We start from the raw sequence: 19280 nt of genomic DNA, 5'->3' as shown, positions 1-19280 counted from the left end.
GCTCAAGAGCAGACCAAGTCAAAGTCAGATTGCTCACACTATCTTGTGAAGAGACTGTGAGCCTGGATGAAAGATCCTGTGTCCTGCTGGGATAGGAGATCTGGTGATAGTGGAAGATGCATAAAAACTCCGCCACACAGTTGAAGGAAATCAGTCAACCACTGCTGACATGGCCTAGCCAGGCCAATCAGTATCATTGTTGCCCTGTCCTGACATACCATCCTTACTACCTGGATCAATGGGGGGGAGTGGACCTTCCCCAGTGTAGAAGGAAGGCATCTGACAAAAACTGACTGTCCCAGCCTGCTCTGGAACAGAAAAGGTGACATTTTTTGTTGTCTGGTTGCAAACAGGTCTATGGCTGGTCGACCACAGCTGGAAAATAGTCTCAACCAATTGATCCTCTAAAGACCATTTGTGCACCGGGGAGTTGTCTCTGCTGAGATGAACGGCAAGTACATTGCTTTCCCCTGCTGGATGCAGAGCCATAGGGTAAATGTTGTGACGAAAACACAAATTTCACAGACTTATCTTTGAACACAGAAGAGCAGAGTGAGCACCCCCCTGCTTGTTGATTAATTCATTGCTGATGTATTGCCTCTAACCACTTACACAACCCTCACCTGCAGGTGATGGAGGAATGATTTGAGAGCCAGACGAACAGCTCTTAATTCCAATACATTGATGTGCACGGTTTTCTCCTGAGCAGACCAGTGCCCTCGAACTGTCAGAGACAACTGTCTCTTGGTCTCTCTTCTGGAACCAGGGCTGTGGTATCCAACCATATGGTCATTGCTTTGGCCCTGTGCAGCCTCAGAGGCTTTATTGAGCGGGCCTCGGGAATGGGATTTGATCCCAGTCAGGAGTGCTACTTCTTGGAACACTTCAGTCCTTTGTTGGTGGGAGCAACAGGGGCCAAGACTGGTCTTTTTGACTCTGGATCGGAAGGTTACTTAGAACTACAGGGTCTGGCCTTGAGGGCTTCCTCCAGGAGAAGGAGCTGCAGGCGAGTCTCCCTATCCTGTTGGGCTCTGAGAGAAGAGGCCTTCAGATCAAACAATCAGAAGGTGAATATCTGAGGCACCACGCGTGGTCGTTGGGTGTTCGGAAGACAGCTGGGCAGGAAAGACACCTTTTAAAACCTGCCTTTTTCTGCTTCTTCAGTTCTGCCATAACACAGAACTGAAAAAGAATCACTAACTGACTAAACTAATAGCTAACACTATCTATCTAAGAAGAAAGAAGCTCTGGCTCTGAAGAAACCAGAGAGGGTCGCATCTGTTTGCGGCATGCAGTTGGAAGAACTGAGGTGATGAGGGTGCCCCACCCCCTATATAGCCTTGCCCTCGAGGGGCATGAGAGTTCTCTAGCTGACACTGCTAGATAATGGTTCTATCTCAAGACACCACAAGGTTGTGCAGTACCCTTAAGTGGGAATATGCAGAGCCACTCCAAAAACAAGATGTGTCCACTGAGTTGAACTTTTCTGTATAAATATATTTTTAAAAAGTAGGCTGACTAGGTAGCTGCTTTTCTCTCTGTTAGCAACTAAACTACTACACTATAAATAATGGGGAGACCAAGGGTGTTTGCACTAGGCTAGATTGTTGACTGTCTTTTCTAAAAAAAAATGTTATCACATATCACAATTTCCCCATCTTTCCACCAAATAATGCTTTGCTAGGTCAGTTGGGAATGGCCACCCTGGTAATCAAAAAAATAATTGCCCAGCAACAATAGGATGGAGTACCATAAACTATATAACCCTTCAGGAAACATGTTACATTTCCAAGCTGCCCTTCTTGAACATGGATAAATGGTCCTTTCCATCTAAAAATATACTCACAGTAGTGAACAGGTGTAATTGTAGAATTTTTTTAAAACTAGTATGAGGGTGTGCTCTGGTTTGTAATTTTTACAAATGCTTCAAACTGTTTTAGAGAACTCTTGGTGGAGAATGTTCTTCATCTTAAACTCAAGATGGATAAAGGTTTCTACCAGTTATGATGTATGTGTTCTCTTTCCATACTGAAAAGTAAAAATTCCTACTTACCAATATACCTGTTCGCTACATGTAAAAAATATATTTCCAGCATTATGGCAACAATTAGCAGTAAGCAAACTTTTTTGTGCTCAGATTTACCAGGTGCAAATTATAACTCCAAATCTTCACTAATGTCAGAAACTAATGATACCTTTAAGTAATAATATCCCCAGCCATATGACAATGGTGCTATAGGCATTTTAAATTATTTTGCAAAATCCAAATATGAATTGCTTGGGTCTCACTCAAAATCCCTACCACTCATATTTAAAAACAAAACAAAAAAACCCAGCAATTAATTGGCAAGAGACAGAAATGCCATCCTTTTTGTAGTTAAATTTGGAGATCTAATCTGGAGTTTCATAAATATTTCAAAATATTCAGAAAGAAAGGAATATCTACTGGAGAGATAAGGTTACCTTGCAACCTAATATTTGCATGCAGAAGAACATCTTCAAGGTACATCCTTAAAAGATAAACTATTTGCCACCAATGTAGTAGAATTTATGAAACTTTTCTGGAAAGGTCTACATAGTTTTGTATTTAGGAAGTTATCTACTGTGTTAAAAGAAATGTTTGTTACTGCACTTATGAAACTGAAAAATTAACTTAGGGCCTGATCCAGCACTATGGAAAGTCAGTGGGAGTTTTGCTATTAACTTGAATAGTGTAGAAGCAGGGTCTTAGTTTGTTGGATGCTGCAGTATTTCCAAAGTTTAGTTCCAAACAAAGTGGATTCAGGGCTTGTCTATATGGTGAGGCAACGTGCACAGCAGGAGTGTGTATTCTAAAGCACAACAACTTATTGTGCACTGACTGGCTTGCATAGAACCTGCAGGTGCAAACTAAAAGTTCCCTCCTGTGCTGAAACAGTACTAAGTTAAAATATGCTAGCGAACTTTTAGCGCATACCAGAAGGGTCCACATGGGCCAGTCACTGCGACATAAAGTTCACGCCCTCGTAGTGTATATTGCCACATCGTGTAGAAAAAGCTCTCAGTAATGTCTAGGCCCTAAGCTGGCCACATTAAAATTCTTCAAATTAGCCCATAAACTCTATTAACTATTAGATTATCTAAAGCATGTGTTGTATCACCAAACTGTGCAGCCCTTAATCATGCAAGCAGTCTTGCTGACTTCCACAGGACTACACATGTTTAAGGGCTGCAGGACTGAGCCTGTGGGCCCCAATTCTGTATTTAAGTTTGTATTTAAATCCATCCATATCCAACAAAGCACTAAAGTACATGCTGAACTGAGATGGACTTCTAAATCAGAGCCATAGTGCTTAAATAGTAGATATTGTACCCTGTAACGGGGTTGGGAAAAATTCTATATTTTTAACTGCAGCTAACATATTATTTATTTTATTATTATTATTAAAGAGATCAAAAATCATTAGCCAAATCATCAAATATTAATATAGGTGGTTTTTCCAGTACTCTATGACATATTTAATCACAAAGTGGAGTGAGTTCAGGACAGACATATTACTCCTTGTTGGGTAATGCACCTATCCCGAACACATCCTGACAACACTTTGATAGGATACAATCGTGCGTGTTATATAAATTTTCAGAAATGTTTATAAATCCACCAAAGGCTTTAGATGCACCTCCGAGGTTGAAGATATTTAGCATCATATATTATCATGGATGTGAGTTTCTGCTTCTACTGGCTATTACAATTTACTTAAATTATTACCTGCTTATAATTCTATTTTTTTTTTTTTAAAGAAAACATCTCTGGGCCATGATAGTTCCTAAATATGCCCCCTGACTGCCAAACTTCTGCTTTCTATGGGAAATTCCTGTAAAATACCTCCCAAACACTTTCAGAATGCAGTGGAAGCAAAGAGGCTCTCATTTGAATCCTGCTCATCCTCCTGTGCTGCTATCTGATCAGTTTTCACAATGAGCTTTAGTGACTTTCCCTTTCGTATCAAAAAAGAATTAAACCCAAAGCACCATCTTTAGTTACTGTGGTATTCTGGTCACAGAAATCTTACCAAATAAAGCATTCCTAAAGCTTTGTACTCATAGCTTTAAAACATCAAATAGCGCAGCAGCAGCGGTAACAGCAGCACAAGACATGCAGTAAGATAAATACACAAGCTGTAAATAGTCAACATAGGACAGTCTACATTAAACAAAGGCATGTACACCACAGGCAAAAATAAAGGGCCACACAGAGTAAGACAGCATCTTACACGTCTGCCTTTGTTAGCTGGAATACAGGAAGGAGAGCGCTTCAACAAAGAAAGGAGGAAAATGTGTTACAAAACTTAACACAAGGGCACACACTAGCTCAGAATTTGTCACTATGTTACTAGACAAACTGTAGACATGTACAAATATATTTTTAAAATAAATATTTCTAAGACAAATATTTTGTACATATTTTGGGGATGTTACTCATAAGGGGGAACAACACGAGGAAAAAACATAGGAAAGAAACAGTTATTTCAAATCCTGTAACTTTACAGCAGACAATAATGCTCTACAGTGTACACTACATTAGACAACATATGCATGGCTTCCACAATAAATACCTTTATCATCAGTAAAAGATGGATAGTTTCTTCTCTTGAAGGCCCAATGTGTTCAGTTTAAAATACTATTAAGAACCATAATTCTTCCAAACCTAAGGAATTATCAATGTGTGGGTGCAGCCAGGGTCCTCACTACAGAATGCGGCAAAAAGCTATTAAGTAATTAACTATGAAAGTTGTGGATCCAGTTGATACAGTGGAGACTCATGAGTGCCAGAGACAATGTTCCATGTGTGGGAGTCCAACTGAAGCCAAAGGGTATTTTAAGCAAGGATTGATAGAAGGATAGGACTTGAAACACCAGCTTCAGTCACTCAGGAGGCAGACACATTTCATTTACAATTATTTAAGAATGAAAAAAATATCTGTTCCAATAAGTAGGGCAAATGCTTGCTAGGGCCACAGTAGGTTACACTTAATATGAAATATAAAAGTGATCACAATCACTACCCTTAAAACATAGACCAAGTTGCTATTTGATAGGGGAGGGGCATAGTGAATCATCAGCACAGTGAGATGTTTCTCTTCCTCCTGAAGCATCTGCAGGCTCCAGTCATAGGCAGCTGGAGCGCAGACATCTATTTTGATTTTTCTCCAATAGAACTAGGGAAATTATAGTCTTCTTTGTCGGTACAATTAGAATAACTACAATCATTCATAGTTTGCTATAAACATTTCAATTATTTGGATGGCAGAGATTCAAGCAGAGCTCTGCCCATGTATGTAAATAGATAATTTGAAAGCATATGTTTAGTGAGTCAAATTCTGAAGTGATTTACACCCATGAAATTACATGGTCTTCAGTGGGCTTGCAAAGGGTGTAAAATGGGAGTAAAATTTAGCTCAGTATCTTGGTCCCTAAACTATTACCAGCATTTTAGGGGGAGCATGGGGTTACTGCGTGTCTAGGGAGGAGATGATACAGGACCTTAGCAATATCTGTTGCTGGTCCTACTCAAGAGAACACCCCATATGATACTGCAGCAACTGCAATCTCCTGAGGAACTCTAGCTAGCGGAGTTGATTGGGTAGGGGGTGGTGGCAGGTGAAGGTCTTTGGTTTTGGAACTCACACTCCTTCTTGGTTTGACAGGGTTTAAATTTAATTCCCTTCAAGTCATGCTACAAAAACCTGTCATTGTTCTTCCAGGCTATTATTGTCAATCAGGGAGACTGAATGGGGAATGGAGGCCATGTCTAGGGTGATAGTGGTATTTTTTTAAGACTCCTATTTTATTTATTTAAGTTCTGTTTGATATATACTGAGATAAAACTTGTTTAATAGGCCTAGAGCATGGAACTGAGCTACCTATGAAGAATAATATATTTATTTTCTGTTTAACCTTTGTAATTCAGAGATAATTTCTTAAGGGTGTTACTTGATAAATTAGATTGTGATCAATTAAATGAAAGATAGCATATTTACCTTGTGCAAATTCAGATATGCCCCTCCAATTAACATAATTAAATAAGTTATTTAATGTATGACACTTTTGTTGTTGGCCCTTTCCCACAGCAACCTCTAGGCTACCCTCATTCATTATTAATTCACTGTAGGCAATGGAATATGAAAAGGTACCTGCTACATTCAGCAGTACAATAGGTTGGTTCTATCTGGGCATAACTGGAATGTTCAACTTCAGCAACAATCCAGTAGTTTATCATATGCATTAAAAATTAACTAGAGGGGCTAATAAAAGCGAGAGTTGGAAAATGTTATGTTCATTCTGTGGTGAATTTTGACTTTTTGAATTCTGTTTCCATTCCAAATTAGAATGAAAAATCACAATTTTCTGCAGAATATTCTGAAAATTTTTGATTCAGAATCATCAAGCTGTTTAGTTACAATAATATTGAAATATTAAATAAAAATGTAACATTAATGTCAATATTTTAATATAAAAGTTGAAATGATAAAGTTAAAATGAAAAATTGCAACATTATCAAAATTAAACAAGAAAGTCAAAATATTTTTTTCAACTTTTTCCCCACTAAAAATTTTGGCAAAATCTGCATGTTCCTGCAAAACATTTAAATTCTGACAAAACTGCATTTTTTGATGGAAAACTGTTCCCCTAAATTTTTTTTTTGACCAGCTCTAGCTAATAACTAGTTGGCATACAGGATAATGGCAGGTGAAATTAAGTAAATATCTCACTTGTCTGTGATGGCTTCTGTCCTCCCTTGGAAAGATGATGACTTCTTTATGCTTCTTTGCAGAGTGAGAAAGTACTCTCTCTCTATGCTACCTACGTTATCCTCTGTCCCTCCTAACTACTGTTCTAAACTGTACTCTTGTTTACTGTAGATTGAGATGAGAGAACCTCCCACTGAACTGAGCCTGAAGACCCAATGATGAATGTCTCATGTTTTGTATGTTAAGCATTAAAATGTTAACCCATCCAACTTTAACAACATATACAGTGATATCTAGAGTACTGCAAAGCACTGCAAGATCAGCATTAGGAGAAGGTTAAATCTTGGCGGACCAATCAAGAAGACCATCTTCTAAGGCAGTGGTCACCAACCGGTAGATCGTGATAAACTGGTTGATCCTGGAGCCTCTGCTAGTCAATTGTGATCTCCAGCCACTAAAAGTCTGGCGGCGCGGGGCTACCTGCCCAGGCCCCACACCACTCCCGGAAGCATCTGGCATGTCTCTGTGGCCCCGGGGGGGGGGGGGGGGGTCAGGCAGCTCCACATGCTGCCGCTGCCCCCCAGCACCAGCACCCCAGTTCCCGGCCAATGGGAGCTGCGGAGTCAGCGCTGGGGGGACAGGGGCAGTAGCAGTGTGTGGAGCCACCTAACCCCCCCCACCCCCCGGGGGCCACAAAGTCAAGCCAGCTGTTTCTAGGAGCAGCGTAGGGGCCAGGGCAGGCAGGAAGCCTGCCTTAGACACGCTGCGCCACTGCCCGGGAGCCGCCTGTGGTAAGCGCTTCCTGGCTAGAGCCTGAACCTTGCACCCCCTCCTGCACCCCAACCTGCTGCCCCAGCCCGATGCCCCCTCCTGCACCCAAACTCCCTCCCAGAGCCCGCACCTCTCATCCCCTCCTGCACCTTAACACCCTGCCCCAGGCTCAGCCCAGAGCCCCCTCCCACACTCCGAACCCCTTGGCCCCAGCCCAGAGCCTACACCCCCTCCCTCACCACAGCCCACTGCCCCAGGCCGGTGAAAGTGAGCGAGGATGGGGGAGAGTGAGCAATGGAGGAAGGGGGAAATGGAGTGAGCAGGATGGGGCCTTGGGGAAGGGGCGGGGTAGATCCTGGGTTGATCTTAAAGTCAAAAGTGATCTTGTGCGTAAAAAGGTTGGAAATCACTGCTCTAAGGCAGGTTAGCCAACAGTGGAACACACACAAACTGTACTCATTTGACAGTTGACGCTGCACATGCCACAAGATCAACAGCTTGGCATTTTGCACTGTTGTTATAATGTTACAGCTGTGATGTGAACCAATGGATAACACACCCAAGACTTTGCCAGAATTATGCTGGAACTATTGTAAATGATTATTTTTTCTGAAAGATGCATAAAATGCCTTTTTGCCTGCATAAGGGGAAATAATATATTTGATTTGGTTGCAGTATTTGTGAAAAATACAGTCTCTGCTTTAACAAATATTTATTTATTGATTGATTGATGACTTTCAGAACTAAGTTTACAAGCCTAGCAGCAGATTTTCGTTTGCCCATCTCCTTCTTAAGGTCCCCTCTCCAAAGGTAGGCCATATTAAATGTGTTCCCAAACATTTATTTTATTACCTTCTACAATGTTTTGAAAAGGGAGTGGTGTGTTTTTTTTAAAGATCATGTTTCTCAGTGTGTATTAAAGAGCAGGTTGAGCTGGGCAACCTTTTCATAATGCTCTTCCACAAAGTAGAATGCTTCTTTAACCCAAACATAGAACCATAAACAGTCAGGATAAAAGTTATCATGACAAAGATTACTTTGGTGTCTCTAGGCATAAGGATATTTCTAAGATGTCAGAAAAGCAATCTTTCTGGTTTGTAATATGATAATATAGACTATGGTCTAATACTTCTAATGGGGTATCACAAACATACACTCACACAGTATGTGCTCTAACCATAGGAATAAACCATATACAAGAGAAGAAATATTTTTAAGAATTTCTGTTGTGAAAAGGACATTATCAGGATAGGATTATACACTACATCCTCTTTCTTTCAACATTCTTCATGGACTCCCACTTTCAATTTTATAATGGTGTTTTTACAACACAATTAATTATAAGGCATTTTAATAGAGCTGAGACCATAACCTGATATCAAACAGTGTTATAATGTAGAGTTCTATAAAGAGGGCAAAAGGTGCCTATTTTGATACAACACTTCTAAGTATTTAAATCTACTAGCCTACTACTTGGGTCTGGAAAATAAATAATGCAGTCAATTTACAGCTTTTAAAATGATTCACTAGCTAAGTTTGCCACCAACTAGTGTACATATTTCAATGTTTTCCTACATTAAAAACAAATTCCAAACAACAAAAATAGATTGCTATACTCATTCTGGTTATGGTGAAATTTGACACAATTACCGACCCAACCAGTTTTAATAGTAAGACCATTCACTAAAAATGCAAAATCTATTATTTATTTGAGAAAACTAAAAAAAGAAACTTCAGAAGTCATCCAGACAGAGAAAAAATCTTCAGCAAAGTGACTAAAAACTGCTAGAAAGTAATTAGTGAAAATGGGTATAATATAAAACAACATACTGAAATTAATTATATAACATCACAGATGATTTCAGAACTGTTGTCAGAGGACTGAGAGTAGGTGACAATTTAGTAGATTAGCTCGGACAAATTGACAACATTTATAGCACCTTCCCATAATACAAAAGCATTTTGCAAAGAGAAATCTCAATACCTGCATCAAAGAGAGAAATATATTTCTTCAAACTGTTTATCTATATAGTATATATCTATCTATACAAAGATATAGATATATTCGTGCAGGAGAATTTGGTGCTCTCAGATGCATTTGAAATCATACAATTCTTAAATTGACTGCATTATGTTTGAATTTGCCAGATCAATCCACCAATTTCTTTTATTGAGAGATTTACTGATTTGAAGGTCAAAGACTTACATCATCCATAAAATCAATCAATGAGGATGAAGAAGAAGAAGAAAAGGAATCCTATTTAATGAACACAGCAGTAAAGAAACAGAAAAAAATGGATGAAGAGAACTATTCTGTAAAAATAAATAACGATACAGTGTTGCAAAAACAATTAAAGAAAAACTGTGAATGACTTTAATGCCAAGTAACAATTACATCAGTTAAAGTTGTGAACTCTTTGTTAATTGCCTTTTGGTTTCTTAGACAGTTAATCCAAAATCCATCCATAAAAAAAAGCAGACTAATGCTTTTTCTACCCTTCACTCAATAAAAACACTTCCAAATTCTGACAGAATTTTTGTATTAAAACCAACATCTGATAAATCATTAAAAGCAAATTAAATATGATCAGATGTGCAGAATGTATCAGAATGCAACGACTTTAGAAAATAGTGAATATGCATTAAAGAGGAGAGTAAAATTTTCAAATGTAACAATAATTATTTTCTTACTTAAACTGCAGGGGTCAAATTCTGCTGTATTAAAGATAGTCATGTGCATCTTCTGTTGACATCTGTGGGAGCCATGAACAAATTCTAGAATAGGATTTGACCTTAAGGGTAGCATCCTGACCTAACTGAAGTCAGTGGGAATTTGGTCATTGACTTAAATAGAGCCAGGATTTAAGCCCTAATGTTTTATAGAAATTTTACATTGTTTACTTTAGATAAATAAAAGAAGGCGTGAAATATGTTTCCATTTTACGTTTTCTCCTCCAGTTTTTTTTATTTACCAGGACTTTGATCTACAAATTGCAAAGGAATTAAACAGTTTTACTTTAGTTTTACTCCGATTTTCTTGGACACATGCATGGTACCACTGATCTCAATGGTAGTGAGTACATCCGAAGGCAGTATTTAGCTCTTGGTTTACAAATTCCTATAAAAATGAATGGAGGATATGTAATCTGTTTTAGCTAAGTGGTTTTTTTTATTTTTTTGTTGGTTTTTTTTTACAATGAAAGGCCATTTTAACTTCATCTTTCTTTTAGACTCTCAGATTTCACCATACATGATCTTTAAAAAGAATGGACCATGATTACAACTATTCAAGAACAGGAAGAAGGCATAGTAAATCAAACAATTATCATAAATTATTATTGTAACCTAAAATGATGTCCAAAATGTAGAAGGACAATGGGATTAAAAGACAGTATTAACTCCTAAGCAAGAATGCACACAACCTGCATGACAGCAAGAATAAAACATTTCCATGATTGCCAAAGACATTCAAATGGCTGCACACTTACTTCAAATTGATCCAGAGCAGAGGTAGGAGCATTCAAAAATGCCAAGAAAGAATTCTGTGAGTCTTGGTGCTTTACACCTAGAAAACAGCAGCAAGTTTTTTAAGCTACAGAAAAATGACTGTTTTATGGGAGGCCCTTTGTCTTGCTGAATCTGGTTATAGGTGAATCATCTAAAATTTATTATGGACTGTCACTTCTGGTCTGCTACTCAGTACGAAAGAGGTACCTTTTTAACACACGTGCAGAGAGTATACAGCATATGGTTAAATGTTCATTTCCCTGGATGTGTGTAAAGCCAAGATTATACATTAGATATACTGCACATATGTATATAGGCTGTGTAATGCACAGATATCTAATGTGTATGTGTCTCTTTACAATGCGTTAATACTGATTCACATACATGCATCTACCTGGCTCATTTCACACCTTGCGCCCGTAGGGTTTCTATATCTTAGGAGAGGTGTACCCCTGGGGGAGAAAGGGGGTGCAGGTGGCCTTTGCACTGCTGCCCTTCTCTAGAAATTCTGTCAGGAAAAAGGCAGCTTAAACTTATGGGTGAGGTTCCAAGGGAGATATGCCAGTGTTGATTGTTAAGGAAATGTGCTGAATCAGCACTTAATCTGGGTTCCTTGATGGTACCCCATGCCCAGCCAGCACCACCCACTTTTAAGTATTTGAGGACAGTTGAGCACCTAGTGTAGATGTTGCAGATGCTTTAGAAATGCAGTTCCACTCCTGGCAGTCTTTTCACCAGGAAGAGTCTAAACCCTATGAAGATACAGGGATTGGCACAACCTATAGGTGAATCAAGCCCAGTATGTCTGATGTCTCTTCTTGACATTATTCAGGTCCTCAATATTGGGAGTGTTTAATCACAAACACATAATAAGCTCTAAGAGAAATAAGATGACCACAGAGAATGCCTGAATTGCTGTTTCCCCAGAAGATATGTCATTACATCAGAGCTTCTCTTCTAAAATGGGTATGGGAATGTGGGTGTGTGAGAGAGAGAGAGACATTACAGTTCCTTCTCTAACTAGGATGTCATCCTGTCTACTCCATATCTATCTCACAATGAAAAATTAAATGTTATAAGGAGGATTTTTCCTTCCAAAGTATCAAATACACATTACTTCTCTATCAAAACCCAGACTGAATGCATTTCTCAAAGGAGTTGTCATTCTATAGAATTAGTTTTTCCCTGTGCTATTTTATCACCCTCCCAGGTTTCAGAATATCAAGTGCACAGGATGAATCTACTAATCTAAATTACCCCTTCTTGGAAAACAATACTCAGGCACAGTGAGTTAATCTGCCACTATCACATGAAGTATCAGAGGGGTAGCCGTGTTAGTCTGGATCTGTAAAAGCGGAAAAGAGTCCTGTGGCACCTTATAGACTAACAGATGTATTGGAGCATAAGTTTTCGTGGGTGAATACCCACTTCGTCGGTGGGTATAAAATTAATGCACTTGAATCCTCTGCAATGTTTATCTTTTAGTCATCAACATACTTCTACTTACAAGAGACAGTCAAATTAAAATATAAAACAATCTGGATTAAAGAGGGTTTCTCAGTAGTTAAATATTTAAACAGTCCACATACAATGTTATGAATTTGCTTTTGGCTAAAGGATACTAATTACTTCTGACATTTTTTTTTTTTTAATCCAGAAGTTTTCGAAGTAAGTTTTACAGTCTTTTCAGAAGTAGAATTAAACTCTTATCTCTATTAACACAAAAATGTAATACTCGAAAACACCAGATTTGGTAAACTATTAATTATAAATTCTTGTTTATGACTAAATACTGCAAGGCAGACTTGTTCAGCAGATTGATAATTAGTTTTTTGGGACCATAGTACTTTTGTACTGTTTATGAAGCTATAAATGGAAGGATAAACATATGGAAAAGAAGCATCAACAAGGACAAGTTTTCAAAAGCAATAAGCTAGCCCCGAATTCCCATTTTGCATCTCCATAAATATCAAGATATTTATTCTGAATATCGGTGTGAAACATCATGGTGAGCAAGTATCAGTATTATAAATAATTTCCTCTTGTCAGCTAATCAGCACCAGTCATTTCTGAATATTGTGTGGTACTTTTGGGCTGTCATAACGGTCACGCTGCACTCAGAGGCCTGTCTACACTAGGTGAAAAGGAGTTGTAGCAGACTACTTGTTTGGTATGCCTTGAGATTGCAAACCCTATAAAATGCTTGAATCTAAGCATAACAGTTGTCCCACAAATTTTTGAGTTTTGAGACAGGTTTGAGTTCTAACAACTAGTTGCTGCACCTACGGAAGTGACACAAGATCTTTAATTCATGTCTGCCTGAAACAAGTGCAATCTGCAATTGTTTCTTTCAGCCTGGATGGTAAGACACGAAATGTTACAGCTACACCAGGTCAGCTGATTCGCCTTACTCCATCTCCCAATTACTCCTGGGGTAATTCTGCGCTACTGCGTGTGCACATATTTCATAAGCCCTGCAGATTTAGAATTTTTCGTGCAGAAAAACGCTTCTGCCAAAATGTTGCTGCAGTTCTGCCTTTTGCCCACCAGAGGGTGCTGTGGCAACAGAACAAAGTTGCAACTCCCCCCAGTGAGGGAAAAGAGAGCTGCCTTCCCAGCGCATGTCAGGCCAGGTCAGGAGACAGGGGCTGTGGGGTGTTGGGGGCGTGTGTGTGTGTGGAGGTGTCAGACGGGCTGATAAGGGCTAGTGGGGAAGGACAGACGGGGGCAGAGGCTGAATGGGAGTGGAGGCACAGTGCCATGTGGAGAGGGAGGTGCAGAGACACATGAGGACAGAACAAAGGGGGCAGAGCTACATAGGGACAGGGGAGTGGCTGAGTGAGGGCACAGACACACATGGTGATGAGGAGGGGTGCAGAGCTACATAGGGACAGGAGCAGATGTGCCTGACTGAATGGGAGAGGCTAGGGGCCAGTCAGGGTCTGCATGGGGGAAGCTCCCTAATAATCCCTTCTTGGCTGTCACTCCCCCCCACCCCCACCCCCACCCCCGCAAACAAAAAATAACAAAACAAAAAAACAACCCCTGTTCCTTACTTTTCCCACCCATACCCAACAACCCTCCAAGTTCACACTCAGGCTCCTTCCCAGCAATTTACTTCTCTCTCCCTCAGCTCCTCCATGACCTCTGACTCCCCGCAAGCTTTCCTCTGCTTCGTAGGGGTGTTGGAAATACGGTTCTGTATTGTAGTTTAAATGAATTATTACTCAGAGTTCTGTATTAATATGCCTAGTAAGGCATCTGTCAAAAAACATTTCCTGAATCTTTTTTGTTGTCTGTATTGTTACAGACATACTTGCTGACAGGTATTTTGAAATAAATGACCAAAGGTAATTAAAACTGGTGTGATTATATTGTGTTATTTTGACAAATAATATATGCAGAATTTTAAAATATTGTGTGCAGAATATTTAATTTTTTGTTGCAGAATTCCACCAGGAGTAGAGTCTCAATGCTCCAGCTTGTATTTGGAAATCACCCAAGAGTCTTTGCTCCCAGAAACACTGGTTCAATCACAGTAAGGCAAAAACTAGTAAATTGATTCTGCATTGCTATGTGTAAGCAGTAATCTGCTGCAGGAAAAACAACCATTAAATGTTATCAATGCCCCGCTATTGTTTCCTCTCTTAGTGTAGACGTAGCCAGATCATTCAGAAATGGAGAGTACCGACTGACTATACTGAAGTGTAAAAACCCCTATCTACCAAAAAAAATGTTTATTGAATATTCTGTACTACTAAGGGTTATATGGTTGTCAATTCTATATACAAATTGAAGTAAAAATAATTTAGTTCAAATCAAAATGACTCTTATGCTTCAAGTGCACCAAGAAAATTCCAGAATAATATACAACAGATTTGCACATAATTGATGCGGGTACATTTTACCGTGCAATAGCTGTATTAACATTTTAGATGTCAGAATCTCTCAGCAGCATGGTTCTTGCATTTACATCGCAAGATGACACTCTTAACTGATAAGATGTACCCGCTACTGTGCAATATGTTCTCATTTATTTTGACACCAGTTGCCATACCCTTTTCTGATCTAAGGTCTTCTGTCTCCTTTTTCAGTTTTTCAATTTCTGACAACAGTTCCAAGTTCTTCTTCTCTGACTCTTGAAGTTTACTTTAAAAAAGAAAGAAAAACAAAGAAACAAAAAAATACAGTTATTGAGAGCCAGCACTGCAAATTCTCCCTTTTTTGGTCCATCTTTGCATGTTATTTGGACTACTGTTTGGTTAAAATCAATGCCAGCCAAGTTGCGTTGTCAAACAAAGCATGATGTCATCAAATGGAAGGCTGAGTTCAGAATTCTGTTATGACTTGTTTAGTATGGGACCTTGAAAAAGGAATGAATAATTGCCTTTGTTTACCCTTTAGGTTGACCCATGCCTCTAATTTATGAACAACTGTGTGAACCCATGCCCTGGGAATGAGAAGAAAAGACCACATTTAAAAATAAACATAAAACAGATAATTTCATTTGCTAATTCATTAAGTTTGTGCTGCTCAGACACTGTACATTGAAAGTTTCTCTGTTCAGTTATTCACAACGGAGACCATAAAAACATTTCGGTAATATAGTGCTCAGCTTAGTTTGCTCCTTACGAATTCTCCGATTCACAATCAAATAAATATTACTACTATACAATTCTACAGCACTTTTCATCCAAGGAGCTCTAAGCACTTTTCAAACGCTAGTTATTCCTCTATCTTAATGGTTTTATACTGCTGCTTTTTAAGATAGGTAAACTAAGGCTCAGAGATATTGATTAGCCCCAAATCACACAGTGAGTCAGTGGCAGAGTCAAGGATGGAACTCTGAAGCTCTGCTCCCCAATTCTAGTCACTAGATTGCACTGCCTAAACATTCAAGGACTTTTTTCTTCTATGAACAGGTTGATCTAAAACATTAAGAGGTCTAATTTCAACTTGATGTGCAGGTTTTTACTCCTTAACTATCATTAATGTTAATGGGAATTGACATTGCTAAACGCCTTGTACAGTGAGTTGAAGATATACACTCAAATCTCCCCATCACGCACATTAAAAATAAATTTTGCCACAACCCACGTGACTTCTTATCTCCAACCTCCCTATCAGATCCAGCTAAGAAAGAAAATCATCACTTCTCTCTCATTTTGCAATTCACACATCAGTTCTTTATTCCATTCTCCACTACTGGTCCTTTCCATGTCTTATGTCTACTGTTTACGTGCCTAGATACTGTACTACAGTGACAGGCATATTATGGTATAAATGCCTTATACAGAGACTTCAGCAGACAGGTTCATGCACATGTCTAGTCTCCTTGTTTAGAGAAAGGGAATTCAAAGGCTTCTAAAAGTTACCAGTATGGTACCTTTAAAACACACCATAGGGCATTTTTTCCAGTAGGACAGCCCAGGAAACTGAAGTCCGCTACTTTCCAACAGAATAGGGGCAGCATGGATAGTGGCAGAGCACATTTCTCTTACAATGAGCTCAGTCCTGACTTGGAGGGATCACTTTTAGGGATAAAAAAAGCTGTTCAGCCCTCATACTTGTGCTGTCTTTAGCCTCTCTGCTCAGGCTACCAACAAAGGAAATAATCAGTACCAATTTCAGTGGTGGATGTTGTGATGCGAGTGTTTGAACTGGACTCATGCCACCAAATTTATTTTCACAGGCTGCCAAGAAACCTTCTATGGTACCAGCATTCGGTAACTTGGCTGGATTACAACTCATGACCTACAAGTGAAATGCCCCATTATTCCCCACTACTAATCCTCTGCTTTGGCCAGTCCCCCTAATCAAATGAATTTTGAAATTGAAGTAAAGAAGGGATCAGTGAAGTAGGGAAGAAAATAATTCTTAAATCTCAATAGGCAGGTTTTATTCCTGTACAAATCAACATGCCAAAATTGATTTTGTCCATCCAATCCAATAGACTTATCAATGGAGTAGAAAGGAATATATGTTTTGAGATAGACAAACAACAATTGTCTGTTACTCAGCCCCAAAGTTGTAAAATGTTTGTGGAAAAAATTATTTGATTTATGAAAAAGTGCCACCTGAAAGTCCAGAGAGAGCGCTCCAGTTTTTCATAGTACCGTTTCAGTTACTCACAGTATACAAAAGAGTATGGTCTTGTTTTTAGGTACAGCTATAAGAAACTAACATATCATTCATTATCAGATTTTGACAGACAAGATATTTAACATTTATAACTAAATGTTCTCTCCCCAAAAGGTCTTTGGCAAGCTACCACAGCGAAGTTCCATCAGAACCATTCAGTCTCACCATTCTGTTGAGATGCTGGAAGCTTTAACTTTATTTAACTCATCTTGAATGGCCTGTTTGGCTCGGATTTCTGCATCAAGTGCTGACTGCAGTTCCAGCCTTGCTGACATATCCAGTTTAGCAAAGCGGCGCATCTTCCAGGGCATGTCCTAAAAAAAACCAAAACAAACAACCCAGAGAGAATGCAATTATTTCAATATTATTAATTATTATTAGTAGTAGTACCTCAGCCTGTTATGTTCTTGACGTGAGAGCTCATCAGTCCAGAAAGGATTTTGGAAAGTCCCCAAATACATCATCTCTTTTTTCTCCTCAAGTTCTAAAAGAGGAAGATGACTGTCCCATGCTTTCATACTCTTACAACTTTGTGAACCATAATCATTTACATGCATGGATTCGAATGGCAACTATGATAAGACTCACAGAAGGGAATGGCTCCTTCAAAGAGAATACTTTCCATGATGTGACAGGGCAGAACTTTTTCACCTCTGCAGTTTTATGCAAACATCCTCTCAATACATTAATACAAGATTGTCTATAACCATCAAAACAAAATTACACATAAAATCCCATTATAGAAGAGGTGCAATTCTATTAATTGACAACAATTAAATTGTGGTGGTCACTTAATAGGAACGAAAAGTTCCTAAACTTGCAAGATCTCATGAGGCAGCCTCTTTAGATAAGTTAATATTGAAGGCAAAACTGACAAGTACTGACACAAAGTCATCATTTTTTTTTTTTTTACAAAATGTTATTTGGTATGTTAAGTGTGATCCTTACGGTTGCTCTTGCACCCAAACTGGAGTTCCTCAGAGCCTCTAGTTCTTCTGTCATTTTAGAGGCCAAGGCTTGTAGATACCCTCGAGCATCCTTTTCATCACTCACCCTAAAGAAAAAAAAATTAAATGAAAAATATAAAAGCAAGGGAACAATTAATTTAAAATAAACAAGGCAACCTCAGTAATTGTAAAGGCTAAATCCTTTGCTACTTTGCACATTTAAATTATACAGTGTATGCTACAAAGACAAATGAAGAAGAAAAAGAAATCAAATATCAAAGCTTAAGAAAGCAAATAAAAATATTTGTCATGACCAGCATCATCTGACCAAAATACAGACTGTAACAATGAAATGTAGCAGTTAATTTTTAGACAGCAAGTTAAAAATTAAATATGCTACCACAAATTAACAATTAGAGCATCCAAGCAACATCAGGGATAAGAGTTGTCTTTCTAATCCTTCTAAGATGTTATCATAACTGACTGCAAAACTAGTGACATTAGACGCTTCCCCCAGTTCCTATTTAATAACTGTTTCTTACAGTAGTTTATTAAACAGACTAAGCGAGATGAGGGCATCTTATTCCCTGAATTTGCCTTCTATAAAGACATGCCTTCTGGTTCTGATCATGTGAACAAGAGTCTCCAAACTTCCTGCTCTTTGAAGACAAGAGCCTCACTGCATCTTCCACAAAGACAAGGTTGTATTTCAGACTCCATTCTCCACAGCCAGGTGCATCAAATTCTGTATCACCAAAGCCTACCCATGTTGTAGATAAGCAGGTCCCAGAAGGGATCAGAGCTAGTTTGGCACACCACAACTGGTAACCTGGATGGAAAGGGCCAATGACTTTGAACATACAATACATTTTGGCAGGAACATCCCCCAGGCAGTGGTCCCTAAATTCTGTAATTATAGTAACTTTTAGGGAAGGAGAAAATCTTATTTTTCTATCCTACTTATCTCTCCGTTCCTCCTCATATTACTGTTTATTACATTCCAAGTATTTTGGACCTGGAGAGAGACCGTGATCTAGAATGGTAAATCCGTTACCTGGCAATTTCATTTCTGTGAAATCTCTCTCCGCCATCCATCCAAGGTAAGTCCTTTGGTTACCCACACAGTGGCTTCTTCAGGGTTCATGTACATGGTTAATACGGTTGAATAAAGCATTATTGCTAA

The 19280-nt window shown here is 38.8% G+C and overlaps 2 protein-coding genes across 8 annotated transcripts in view; one reads left to right on the top strand and one right to left on the bottom strand.

Moving 5' to 3' along the window:
• The window catches only part of COQ8A (coenzyme Q8A), a 144469-nt gene extending 137297 nt beyond the window's left edge, over nt 1-7172 (top strand). Inside the window, exon 14 of the mRNA XM_048843370.2 lies at nt 6903-7172. Coding sequence (XP_048699327.2) covers nt 6903-6950 — 48 coding nt within the window. The 3' untranslated portion in view covers nt 6951-7172. The remainder of the gene's footprint in view (nt 1-6902) is intronic.
• CDC42BPA (CDC42 binding protein kinase alpha) overlaps nt 1-19280 on the bottom strand; it is a 327653-nt gene that overhangs the window by 51315 nt on the left and 257058 nt on the right. For 4 of the 7 annotated variants that reach the window (XM_048843358.2, XM_048843360.2, XM_048843362.2 and 1 more), the window contains exons 18-22: nt 18099-18204; nt 17316-17464; nt 15067-15158; nt 10991-11067; nt 4254-4292 (exon numbers count right to left, since the gene is read on the bottom strand). In XM_048843358.2, the coding sequence (XP_048699315.1) occupies nt 4254-4292; nt 10991-11067; nt 15067-15158; nt 17316-17464; nt 18099-18204 (463 nt within the window). The remainder of the gene's footprint in view (nt 1-4253; nt 4293-10990; nt 11068-15066; nt 15159-17315; nt 17465-18098; nt 18205-19280) is intronic. The other 3 variants (XM_048843359.2, XM_048843361.2, XM_048843366.2) reach the window with 2 other exon arrangements.

Source organism: Caretta caretta, chromosome 3 (assembly GCF_965140235.1).
Source record: "Caretta caretta isolate rCarCar2 chromosome 3, rCarCar1.hap1, whole genome shotgun sequence".
NCBI classification, from domain to species: domain Eukaryota; kingdom Metazoa; phylum Chordata; order Testudines; family Cheloniidae; genus Caretta; species Caretta caretta.
Note: the sequence above shows the minus strand (reverse complement) of the source record. Positions and strands in the feature narration are given on the sequence as shown.